Raw genomic sequence first — 12,308 nt, forward strand, 5'->3', positions numbered from 1 at the left:
TGTAACCACTTAGCTTACCTTATTACCTCTATACCAGATTCTGGTTATACTTGCATACTTGTGTGTGTGTGTGTGTGTGTGTGTGTGTGTGTGTGCGAGAGAGAGAGAGAGAGAGAGAGAGAGAGAGAGAGAGAGAGAGAGGGAGGGAGGGAGACACTAGTGCTTGCATGCATGTGCAAGAGAGTGAGAGCATACTGGTACTAGAGGTTGAACTAAGGTTCCGGGAACTATCCTTTAGCTTTTGCTCAAGGCTAGTGCTCTACCTTTTGATCCGTAACTCCACTTTTTGATGGTTAATTGGAGACAAGAGTCTCACACTTTTTTGCTTGGGCTGGCTTTGAACTGTGATCCTTAGATTCCAGCTTCTTAAGTGATAGGCACGAGTCCCCAGTGCCCACCTATGATCATACTATTTTTGTTTCAGTTTGGAAGTAGTTTTTAGGTACTGGTACTTTGTATTCAGTTTTCCCAGAATTAGTAAAGTAGTAAAGAAGTGTATGTTTACATTAGTAAAGATGTACAAGTTTATTATAAAATCTTCAAATGTAAGGTTTTTTTTTTAAAATTTTATTGTAGCCTAGAGGTAACCGAAAGCATGGAGCATCATTCATCATCACGAAAGCAATCAGAGGTAAATAGCTCATTTATCTTACTGTATGTGATAAGGTTATGTGGGTACTTTTAAACCCTGTTTAACTTGTAATTGTGCAGTTTTAGGGAGTTTAGAGATTTGTCATTGCAATCTTAGAAAGTTCTTCTGGTACTGGTGTTTGAGTGCAGGGCTCCACGCTGGGCAGGCCCTCCAGTACTTAGCCAGGCCGTAGCTCTTTTTGATTTGGTTGTTTTTCATATCCAATCTCAAGTCTTTGCCTAGATTGGCCTGGGCTGGGATCCTCCTATCTACAGACTATGCTGACTGGCATCTGCCATCACACCCAGCTTTTTTATTGAGGTGGTGGGCTTTGCTAGCTTTTTTCTGGGGCTGGCCTTGAACTGTACTCCGGATTTCCATCTGTTTGAATAGCTGGGATTATAGGCTGGAACACTATGCTCCACAAAGTTTAGAGATTTTTAACATGTGTTGTTTAGACTCTGGAGCTTGGTGAAAGTAAGACATATTATTGGAGTTTAATTTTGTACGTATTTGTGTACAGATGCATGTATGTATATACAAGTGTTTTATACACACGCATCTTTAGTGCAGCTCAGTGCTAAAGGATAGCCTAGGTTTAGCCTCTATGGATGTGTTCTATACGGAATGAAAGAGATTAAGTACAGTTGAGTCTCAGAGAAGTTGTGGATGTTGAAGGTAAAAAAAAAAATCAAGAGGCTCGTTTATGTAGATCACATAATGTTTGGATACAATTGCTCAGAGATTCACAAACAGTAAGTTTGATTAACCTGTACAGTCATTTAACTACTAACCAACTTTACATGTAAACTTATTGAAATGAATGAAAATGGGAGACATATTTCATATTTCTTTACTCTTTTTATTACAGATCATTTATTATTTTTACGCCAATACATCTGGTACAGGTGAGTCTTCAGTTCTTCAGAGAAACAATGTAACTTGGTATCTTGTTTGTGATTTAAGTTTTCATAATTGAATCACAGATGACTTTGTAGATGCTGATGTTCAGGTAAACCTGGTTTCTGAAGCAGATGTCAAGTATTTTAGTATAAGATACTGTGTGGACGCTGATGTTCAGGTAAACCTGGTTCCTGAAGCAGATGTATCAAGTATTTTAGTATAAGCTGAAGATCCCTCTGTGGCCTTGATGATCTTCGTTCTCTGAGTGCTTCTTCTGTCCAGGGTTCTTGGCCTTTTCTCAAATGCCCACGTGATGGGGTTGTGGCTTACTTTTCTTTTAAGGGCCATTTGTGTGTGGGTGTATGGGGGAAATGGGGGGGTGGGAATGGGTTTGTGGGTCCTGGGACTTGAACTCAGGGCCTGGGCACTGTCCCTGAGTTTCTTTTGCTCAAGGCTAGCACTCTACCAGTTGGGTTTTTTAGTAGTTTATTGGAGTAACTGTCTCACAGACATTCCTGCCGGGGCTGATTTTAAGCTGAGTTCCTCAGATCTCAGCCTCTTCAGTAGTTAGGATTATAGGCATGTGTCCCTGGTGCCTGGCCTAAAGGAGCATTTTTGTTCTTATTGCTATATGTTAATGTATAATTGCTGTATATTAGAAAAGGTTCTTTAAGTTTTAGTTCTTTTGTATGTTTAAGTTTTTAGGTGTACAGTATATATATAATCAGAAATGAGGTTGCTTTTCAGCTTCCAAAGCAACAGAGAAATAAGTATTCTGTTTTTAGAAATAAGTATTCTGTTTTTAGAAGCATGTATGAATTTGTTCAAAAGAACTGTTTACTACAGATCATTTTCCTTAATCTTAAAATCAAAAGCACCAGAGATAATACAGTTCTATAAAAGCAACCTTTGCACCTTCTGTTGGACTTGTCTAGGATTTTTCTGCTTTTATTGTGTGTGTGTGTGTGTGTGTGTTATATACACATACCTATGTAGACTTCTTGACTGAATTTTGTCTTGTTTTTTTTTTTTTTTTTGAGTTGTGAGGAGTGATAGAGTAGAGATGAGATGAATGAGGAGAGTGGATTATGGGGATAGGGACATAGAGGAGTCTTGAGCACCTGGGGTCAAGTGGACAGGAAATACATCTGTACTCATGACTGCTTCTGGCCAGTCCTTTCTGCTGTGCACACAGCTTTGTGTTCTTACGCAAGCACCTTCATGTCAACCAGCAGTAGCTGTCTCCCTTCCTCTCAGGAACCATCTGTTTCACTTTTTTAGGATGCTGGACTTTCTTTTTAATTTTTTACTACTGGGGTTTGAATTCAGGATCTTGTATTTGCTAGGCAGGTGCTCCATTGCATGAGTCATGCCCCCAGGAATCATAGGGTTGTTTTTTTTTTTTTTTTTAAACGTAAGCTATTTTTCAGATAGGATCTCACAACTTTGCCTGCCTGGCTAGCCTTAGACTGATGATATATGTGGCCTCTTATTTGGCTAGGATTGCAAACATGTGCCACAAAGCCTGGCTTATTGATTGAGATACTATACCTGGTCACTTTTTACTTCGGCTGGCCATCAACTACGATCGTCCACAGTAGCTGGTATTACAGGTGTGTGCTACCAAGACTGGTCTTGAGTAGTCTTCTTCCTTAAATTAGTCATATTGGTAATTATACAAGTTGTGCATGCACCCCAGGCTTATGTGTGTTCTTCCTCATGATAAAAGTTATTCTCAAGAAGATTGCACTTCCAATGATGTTTTTGAATTTATGGTAATTAAACCTAGAGGTTTTGGGGGGCAGTATTTGTTATAAGTGGCTTTTTCTGTCCTGTATATTAAAGTCCTGTTTGGCTTTTCTGTGTTTCTTTTTTGCTTGCCTAATTCTAGCTTAATTACCTTTTCATTGCTAGTTCTTGGAAATGTCTTTCCTTTTCGTTAGAGTCTCTGCTAGGGTTTTTTTTTTTTTTTTTGGTTACAGTTGAGGCAGAACTTCCTAGTAATTGTTTTGTATTCTCTCACTTTGTCTGGTTATTGGCATTTAGATTTTTTTTCCTGAGAAGGATATAAGTTTATACTTTAGAACATACTAATGGGTTTTCTGGATATAGACAAATATATAGAGTTAAATTTCAGATATCAATAACTTTTGATTGTGGATCTGCTAATATTCAGACTTTGTATGCTAATGGAAAGATGCCCTGTTTTCTGTACAGATGTATGTGCTATTTATGTAACATTTACCTACTTATCTGTGATTTCCATGATTACAATGAGCTGATGTGTTATGGTTTCAGCCCTGTACCTTTCTTGCTCCCTGATGGACTGGTTCGCTTGGTTAATAAACAGATCAATTGGCATTTGGTTCTTGCAAGGTAAGTACGTATATAATTTGTATAATTTTTTCTATCAGAGTTAGCTTACAAATTTCATTTTGGATACTAATTTTGGGGTTATGGCTTTCTTTCTTTTTTCCTTCTCCTCATTTCTTCTTTCTTCTTGCCTCATTACCAAACACACTACCACTTTGGCCATGCTTTAGTCCTTTGGTTTTCAGTTTGTTTTCAGATAGAGTCCTAATATTTTTTCTTGTTTTGACCTGCATTCTTCCTACCTCTAACTCTTGAGTAGCTGGAATCACAGGCTTGTACTAGCATACTGGTCCAGGGTGCTAATAGCTTTCATTCTCTCTCTGTGTCTTTCTTTCTCTTAATTTTAGCAAGGATTTATTTCAGTCTAACAACATAAAGTAGAGAGCAATGAAGAGAAACATTTCCTCCTCTCCATGCAAGGGAGTTAAAGACTACTCATTTAAAATTTTTAGTGTATATAAGTTCCCCCCTTCTTCCCTCTCTCCTTCCCCCCCTCTCCTTCCCCCCCCTCTGATGATGATGGTGGTATTGGGATTTTAACTCAGGGCCTTCAGTTTGCTAGGCTGGTGCTCTGCCACTTGAGCCACACCTAAAGCTCAACTTTTGGCTGATTATTTTGGACTTGGAGTCTAGCAAACAGGACAGGCTGTCCTTGAACTGAATGAAATCCTCCATGTCTCAGCCTCCTGGGTAGCTAAGATATAGATGTGAGCCATCAGTGCCTGGCCTAAATCCTCCCCACCCCCCTTTTTCAAAATGCTAGTCCTGAAGCTTGAAATCAGGACTTTGGCATTGTCCCTGAGTTGCTGTGCTCAAGGCTAGTGCTCTACCACCTGAACCACAGTTCTACTTCCTGCTTTTTGTGTAATTGAGATAAGAGTCACAGACTTTCTTGCCTGGGTTGGCTTCGAACCATGATCCTCAGATTTCAGACACCTGAGTACCTAGGATTGTAGGCATGAACCCCCAGTGCCAAGCTAAATTCTCTTTAATATGTATGAGTGGTTTTGTTTAGGCATGTTAATTCAATATGTATTGAATCATTTTCTGTGATTTTGTGCTTATATACTCATTGAATTGTAAAGCCAAAATATGAATAAGTAGAGCAAAGTAATTTAGAAATGCTTTTATCTTGTTAAAATTATTCCACCTGTGTTGAAGACCATTACAAATATTCATAATAGATTTTACTTTCTCCTTTTACCCTAAAAGCAATGGAAAGCTGCTGGCTGCTGTTCAAGATCAGTGTGTGGAGATTAGGTAATTTTTAATATTCTTCATATGTAAGAGTTTTGAGAAAAAGTTGACTTGCTATGTAAGAACTGAGCATTTTAAGCTTTATAAAAGTGGTATTTTTAAAGGAATTTCACTATTAAATCACTTAAATTTGTGTCAAGCACCAACTTATGAATGGTACTTTCTTTGGATAGGATAGGATAATTCCCCCTCTCCCCTCCTGCCCCGCCCCATCCCCGTTTATACTCCCAGCCTCTGGAAGTCCTATTTGGCCAGTTACTGCTATGTCAGCCAAGCACACAAAAGCTCAGGTAGGCATATCTTTGTTGCAATGTGACCAGGGTCACTTATTACTTGAACCCAGCACTATATGATCTATACTATTATCTGTCTGCTCAAGTCCCTCAATATTATTAAATACTCATCTAAAAAACTTCAGTATGCTGGTATTTCCAAATGTCTTATTTTTAAACACTGTATTAGTTATGAGAGAAAAGCACCAATCCCAACTAAATCCTGGGAGAAATTTGCAACAGCATACAAAATGTATGGCACCTCTGAAACAGACAAGGCCTAACTCTTGGGTCTCAAAAAATAAGCAATGGGAAGAAATTTCTAGGTGCCTAGCTATATCTTGGACTGTTGTTTCCTAGTTTTACTTTAGTGATGAGTTCAAATGACATTAATCACTTGCTCTAATATGACATCCTTGACTTGCTTCTGTTGGTGCTCCTGTGGATAAGAAATAACTTATGAATTGCTTCTTAGTGCTTCTTTAATTTGTATTTTGGCAGCAGCTACAGATTACAAGTGGTTCATATGTATTTCCTCATTTCTTCATTAGTAAAGCAATAATTTCTTATGATTATTGGCTGTTACAAATATGGGAGCTAATTAGCAGCCATCAAGAACACAACAGAAAGCAGTAAAATAAGAGACTACTCTGAAAAAGGCATATAAATTCTCTACCCCCAAAGTGAACGTTTAACTATTGTAAGTGAATAAGTGTGTAAAATTTAAATAAAACCCAATAGACATCTCCTTTCTTTTACCTCTGAAAAGTAGTGACAATTATTTAAAATTATGGTAAGGGTGAAAGTAACGAGCAATTGCTGATGTCCCCTTTAGTTCTTTCCCTAAGCTGGGTAAGGATGCCATCATCTGTTTTATTTGAAGGAAAGCAAAATTTACACTAAGTTCTTTGTCTCAGTCACACACAGAGAGCCAGACCCAGTTTTGCCACAGTTCAACGACTCTATTTTACTTAAAAGCTGCATAATATAAGGGAAGTTCTTCCTATTGTCTTTAATAATATTATAACAATATTTTTAAAAATGTTAAATGTAAGAATTTTTAAAAATTTCAAAAATAACATGCAGCTTTATTTTTTAGAAATATTAGAAAGTATAGTTAAATATAAGGAAAGAGGGCTAGAGGTGTGGCTTAGTGGTAGAGCATCTGTATAGCAAGTGTGAGGCCAAGTTCAAACCCACTATTGCCAGTAAACAAAAGCTAAAACAAAACAACTCCCTCAAAAAAACCCTCTAGAAATAAATTATTATTCTGCTACCCAGAGTTTATTGTTAATATCTTGATTTGTGTTTTTTGAAACTTTTTTTATCTGCAGACAGTGTGAATGATACATACTTTTAGTGCATAATGTATTTTCTGTGTGATACCAACTTGTGAATTGCTTCAGTAATTTATAAATTTAATTTACATCCTTTAATTTGTATCCCTTTTATGTGGTTAACCTTTGAGAATTAATGTATTATGAACATCTTACTATGTCACATGGTAATTGCATAATATTTCATTGCACACACATAGCAAAATGTAATTAATCATTTTATACTGAATATATTTTTCTCTTTCATAAATTAGGCTACATTAACTTTTTGATGTCTATATAAATCTATAACTATTTCCTGAGGATAATTTCATAGAAGTAGATTGCTAAGTCAAATGCTTTAAACATGCAAATTTTAGATAATTTTCATTAAATTATGTTTTAGAAGGTTTACCAGTTTTCTTTTATTTTTTTGGTCGATTGTGGGGCCTGAAAGCTGGGCCTGGGCGCTGTCCCTCAGCTCTTCAGCTGAAGGCTAGCACTCTACCACTTGAGCGTCAGCCCCACTTCTGGCTTTTTCTGCTTATGTGGTGCTGAGGAATCGAACCCAGGGCCTCATGCATGCAAGGCAAGCATTCCACCACTGAGCCACCTTCCCAGCCCCCCAGTTTTCTTTTTTGAATAGTTTAAATAATTATACTACTTTGATATGTATTACAAGATGACAGATTTTAAGTGGCTCACTAATTTAAATATGGTAACCTATTTAGGCTATTAATTTATCTATTAATTTATTTATTTATGTCAGTCTTGGGGCTTGAACTCTAGGCCTGGGCACTGTCCCTCAGTTCCTCAGCTCAAGGCTAGTGCTCTACCACTTGAGCCACAGTGCCACTTCTGGTTTTCTGGTGGTTTGTTAGAGATAAAAGTTTCACAGACTTTCCTGCCTGGGCTGGCTTTGAACCATGATCTTCAGATCTCAGCCTCCTGAATAGCTAGGATTACAGGCTTGAGCCTATTTCATTTATTAATATGAGATTTTTTTATTTTGCTAAGTGATCAAACTTTGTAATATGATACAGATTATGGCTCTTAACTAGGATCACTCTGTGGAGCTTTAAAAAATACTTTGGTCTTCTCCCCAATTTACTGAATCAGAATCTTTGGAAGTGTATTGCGTTGAAAACCATTATTTAACTCAATTTGTGCCATATCACTGTATTATACCATAGTTCCATTTCTGAGGCAATATGAAAGATGGAGGAAATTATTGTCAAGAGTGAGTTTTGGAGGCTGTCTCTGTAAGAGAAAAAATTTATTGTCATATATGAAATCTGTCTAGCCCATAGTGTCTCTGGTGTATTCATGCACTTATATAGTAGTGTTATTAGGGTAATAATATTGTCCTGAATGTGCATATATACTTTTTACAGGTCTGCTAAAGATGATTTTACATCTATTATTGGGAAATGTCAAGGTAAGAGTTTTCAAAGTGTGTGTGTGTGTTCCAGCCCTGGTGCTTGAACTCAGGGCCTAGGTGCTGCCCATTAACTTTTTTGTCCAAGGCTTATGCCCTAATGCTTGAGACACAGTTCTACTCCTGGCCTTTTTGCTGGTTAATTGGAGATAAGAGTCTTTGGATTTTCCTGTCTGGACTGGCTTTGAACTGGGATCCTTACATCTCAGCCTCCTGAATAGTTGAGGTTACACGTGTGAGCTACCAGCACCTGGCTCCAACGTGTTTTAAAAATGAAAACTTCAAATGTATAATGGTTTACAATGTTTCTTAATTATTAATATGTATTATTACAACTATGTATTGAAATAGTTAAAAAATTGAAGCTGATTTTTCCTGGTGCCTTAAATTTTAAGATACACATTTTAGAAGGATTTGAAGTTTTAACTGTATTAAGAGAAAGTCTAAGTCGGTTTTGGGATAAAATACAGTTTTCGATTTGGATTTAGGGCAGTGATGACTAGTTTTAAATGAGGATTCTATCAGATTAACCTTTGTACCTGGCCCTGGTGCTGTCTATAGATGTGATTTTTGGCAGGTTACCTATCTCTCAGTTGTAATTTGGATCTTAGTGACCCCAAAGGCTCATCGCTACAGTTGTGGTCACTGCCCTGTGTCAGTGTTGAGAAATGGTAGAACTTGAGAAGGTGGGGCTTCTAAAGGTCATTGGAAGTGTGCCGCTAAGAGGGACGTTGGGGTCCTGGCCACTGTGGGCTTTGCTCCACCATGTACTTTCTGCACATATTCTACTGTTCTCTTGGCCCAAGGAAATGGGAAGTGACTATGGATTGAAACCTCTGAAATCAAGAGTTGAATCTTTCTTATGCTATCTCAGTTATTTGGTGACTGACAGAAAACTAATAACACTCCGTGAACCTCATTTTTGTTTGTAACATGTGCATAATTTGGTAGATGGAGTAATGGAGAAATTATGAGGTAATATATGCAAAACTTCACACAACATCTGACACATAATGTATACCTAGAAATGTTACTGTTAGCCAGGTGCCCGTGGCTCATGCCTGTCATCCTAGCTACTCAGAGGCTGAGATCTGAGGATCACAGTTCAAAGCCAACCCTGGCAGGAAATCAACCACTAGAAAAACCGAAAGTGGCGCTGTGGCTCAAGTGGTAGAGTGCAAGCCTTGAGCTGAAGAGCTGAGGGACAGCGCCCAGGCTCAGAGTTCAAGACCCATGACTGACAAAAAAAAAAAAAAGAAATGTTATTGCTATGGTTACTTGTTACTATGACTATGATTCTACTAGTCTCTCTGGATCTCTGCACTATGAAATGCAGTTCATATTTTCAAATTCAGGACACTTGACTTTTCTTAGACAGCCTAGCCACTGTGAGAGAGCCCCAACAAGTCCTGTGTGCTAGTGCAAAGCAGTGTGAGTTCCCCAGTGCCACCATGCTCTTCATGCTCTGGTATAGCACCTTCTGTCTGAAAGCGCTCAACTTTACGTTGAGCTAATTAGTCCTGTATATGCATCAGCTCTTTTAACAATCCTTTCCTCCTTGCCCTACCCATGTTTCTTTACTCATTTCTTTTGTCTCTGTATTTTCACACTTAACCTTTTGACACTTAGTTTACTTTTCTATTTTTGGTGGGTGGTGGCAACATGGGGGGATTTGAACTCAGGGCTTCACACTTCCTAGGCTGGTATTCTCTCACTTGAGCCACCCCTCAAACCCTGCTTTTTTTTTGGCTGTTTGTTTTGGAGATGGAGTCTAGCAAAATTTTCTGCCCAGGTTGGCTTTGAACTACAGTCCTCTAGATTTTAGCCTACTGAATAGCTGATATCTAGGATTACAGATAGAAACCACTGGTCTGAGTTCTTCTCTCCCCTTTTTTTTTTCAGTCATGGCACTTGAACTCTGGGCCTGGGCACTGTCCCTGAGCATTTCAGCTCAAGGCAAGCGAGCACTCTACCTCTTGAGTATCTAGGATTATAGGAATGAGTCATTGGTGCCTGGCTCCTGTTTTTTTTTTTTTTAAATTGTTGATTTGTTTATTTGACTCCCAATTAGGTCATAAGTTTTTTGTTTTTGTTTTTTTTACTAGTCCTGGGCTTGAACTCAGAGCCTGGGCACTGTCCCTGAGCTTTTCTTTGCTCAAGGCTTGCGCTCTACCACTTGAGCTACAGTGCCACTGTATGTGGCACTGAGGAATTGAACCCAGGGCTTCATGCATGCAAGGCAAGCACTCTACCACTGAGCCACATTCCCAGCTTAGCTCATAAATTTTTGAAGATAGTGCTGTTGTCTTGTTCCTCTCTTTAAAAAGATTCTTAGTTCCTAGCCTGGTGCCTGACACATAGTATGCACACAAATTTTGACCCTAGCATTTGGATAATAGTACTTGGGAACTAGTCAAATGATGTTTATGGATGAATATATGGATAAAATATATTTGCCTATTCTTTTTTGGTCATTTTAGAAGCTCATGAAACATCTTTACAATATTATGCATACTATGTTGTTAAAACTATGTCTATTAATGAATAGACATGCTTTTGTTTTTATACAAAAACAGTATGTGCAGATAAGAACCTTCGTTTTCATCACTTAGCCCTTTGAGAATAACATAAGGTGAGTTAGTATTGATGTTGATTACCTAAAACCTGCAGCTCTGGAATTTCAGAACTTATCTCTGTAGTTTCCTTTCCAGTGCTTATTAGAATAGCTTAAGTAATGAATGAAGATGAAAGGATAATGTGGGATATTCCGTTGTGTATTTCCATCTGGTGGGTGGAGGCCTGGGGAGCGTGAACGAGGCTCCCAGGACCATGCTGAGAGTGTGGGGATGATCAATACAGGACGTGTAGGGTCCACTTGAGCTTTGGAGTTAGACACCTGCTCTTAGCTAGTAAGTAAACCAAGAAAGCTGAAAGTTTACATGAAAATGGAAGCTTAATTGTTCTGTATTTCATACAAATTATATTTGTTAGAGTTTTTAGTGTGTACAATTAATATGGCAGCATAAATGAGAAAATGCTTGGGAACTAATGTTTTATGTTGTTGGCTTCTGAATATGTGAATTTATGACCTTAACGCCGCATTAATGGCCCTTTTCCATTTCATATAACGTGAGGTAATGATCATTTGCTTATTATCTGCCTCATCTTTATGGGAATTGTTCCCATATGCCAAATGATGTTTCATGTGTATGCCCGGAGAAAAAGAGCCAGATTGTTGTTAATACAGTTTTGAAACTACATATTGCACAGCCTGCAAACAGAAATAGGAGCTATTTGGTTCCACTTTGATATTTTTCAATTATTGTTTTATAAAAGATAGGCCATTTGAGAATATTCTAAATACAGATTGCATTTTGTTTTGGCTCTGTTTGCTGGGCATTTATATTAATTCAGTCTTCTCTTTTGGTATTAATAGTGACCTAAGATATAGTACATGGAATTAGATTTTTTTTTTTTTTTTTGGGTACGGTCGTGGGGCCTGAACTCTGGGCCGGGGTGCTGTCCCTCAGCTCTTCAGCCCAAGGCTAGTGCTCTACCACTTGAACCACAGCGTCACTTCCGGCTTTTTTCTTTTTGCTTATGTGGTGCTGAGGAATCGAACCCAGGGCTTCATGCATGCAAGGCAAGCGCTCTACCACTGAGCCACCTTTCCAGCCCAGAATTAGATATTTTTTTAAGGCCTGTTTTATGTAATTAAAAGAGTCTCATATTTTTGAATTTGTGATGCCATAGACAGAATTCCCTTGCCTACTAGAGGAATGCTGGAGCCCACCAGCCCTCTTGTGGCCTGATGGGCTTCTCATTGCCTGGTTGGTGTTTACTGCTAGTGCTGTGCAAGTAGGAATTTTTATACCCTGTTGACATAAAAAAGATTGAGAAGCATAGGCTACAAACTATTTCCTTTCAGTACAGTGATTTAGGAGACTCAGATTATTTTTTCCTTTTTGTAGTTTTTTTTTTTTTTTGTCAGTCATAGAGCTTGAACTCTGGGCCTGAGCACTGTCCCTGAGCTCTTCAGCCCAAGGCGAGCACTCTACCACTTGAGCCACAGCGCCACTTCTGGTTTTCTGGTGGTTCACTGGAGATGAGTCTCATGG

The 12,308-nt window shown here is 38.4% G+C and overlaps 1 protein-coding gene across 1 annotated transcript in view; it reads left to right on the top strand.

Annotated features, from left to right (window-relative positions):
- Window positions 1-12,308, top strand: part of Nbas (neuroblastoma amplified sequence) — a 284,959-nt gene that overhangs the window by 2,761 nt on the left and 269,890 nt on the right. The window contains exons 2-6 of the mRNA XM_013013552.1: window positions 577-631; window positions 1,503-1,539; window positions 3,833-3,910; window positions 5,120-5,167; window positions 8,147-8,190. Coding sequence (XP_012869006.1) covers window positions 577-631; window positions 1,503-1,539; window positions 3,833-3,910; window positions 5,120-5,167; window positions 8,147-8,190 — 262 coding nt within the window. The remainder of the gene's footprint in view (window positions 1-576; window positions 632-1,502; window positions 1,540-3,832; window positions 3,911-5,119; window positions 5,168-8,146; window positions 8,191-12,308) is intronic.

Source organism: Dipodomys ordii, unplaced genomic scaffold (genome assembly GCF_000151885.1).
Source record: "Dipodomys ordii isolate 6190 unplaced genomic scaffold, Dord_2.0 Scaffold20, whole genome shotgun sequence".
Taxonomy (NCBI): Eukaryota; Metazoa; Chordata; class Mammalia; order Rodentia; family Heteromyidae; genus Dipodomys; species Dipodomys ordii.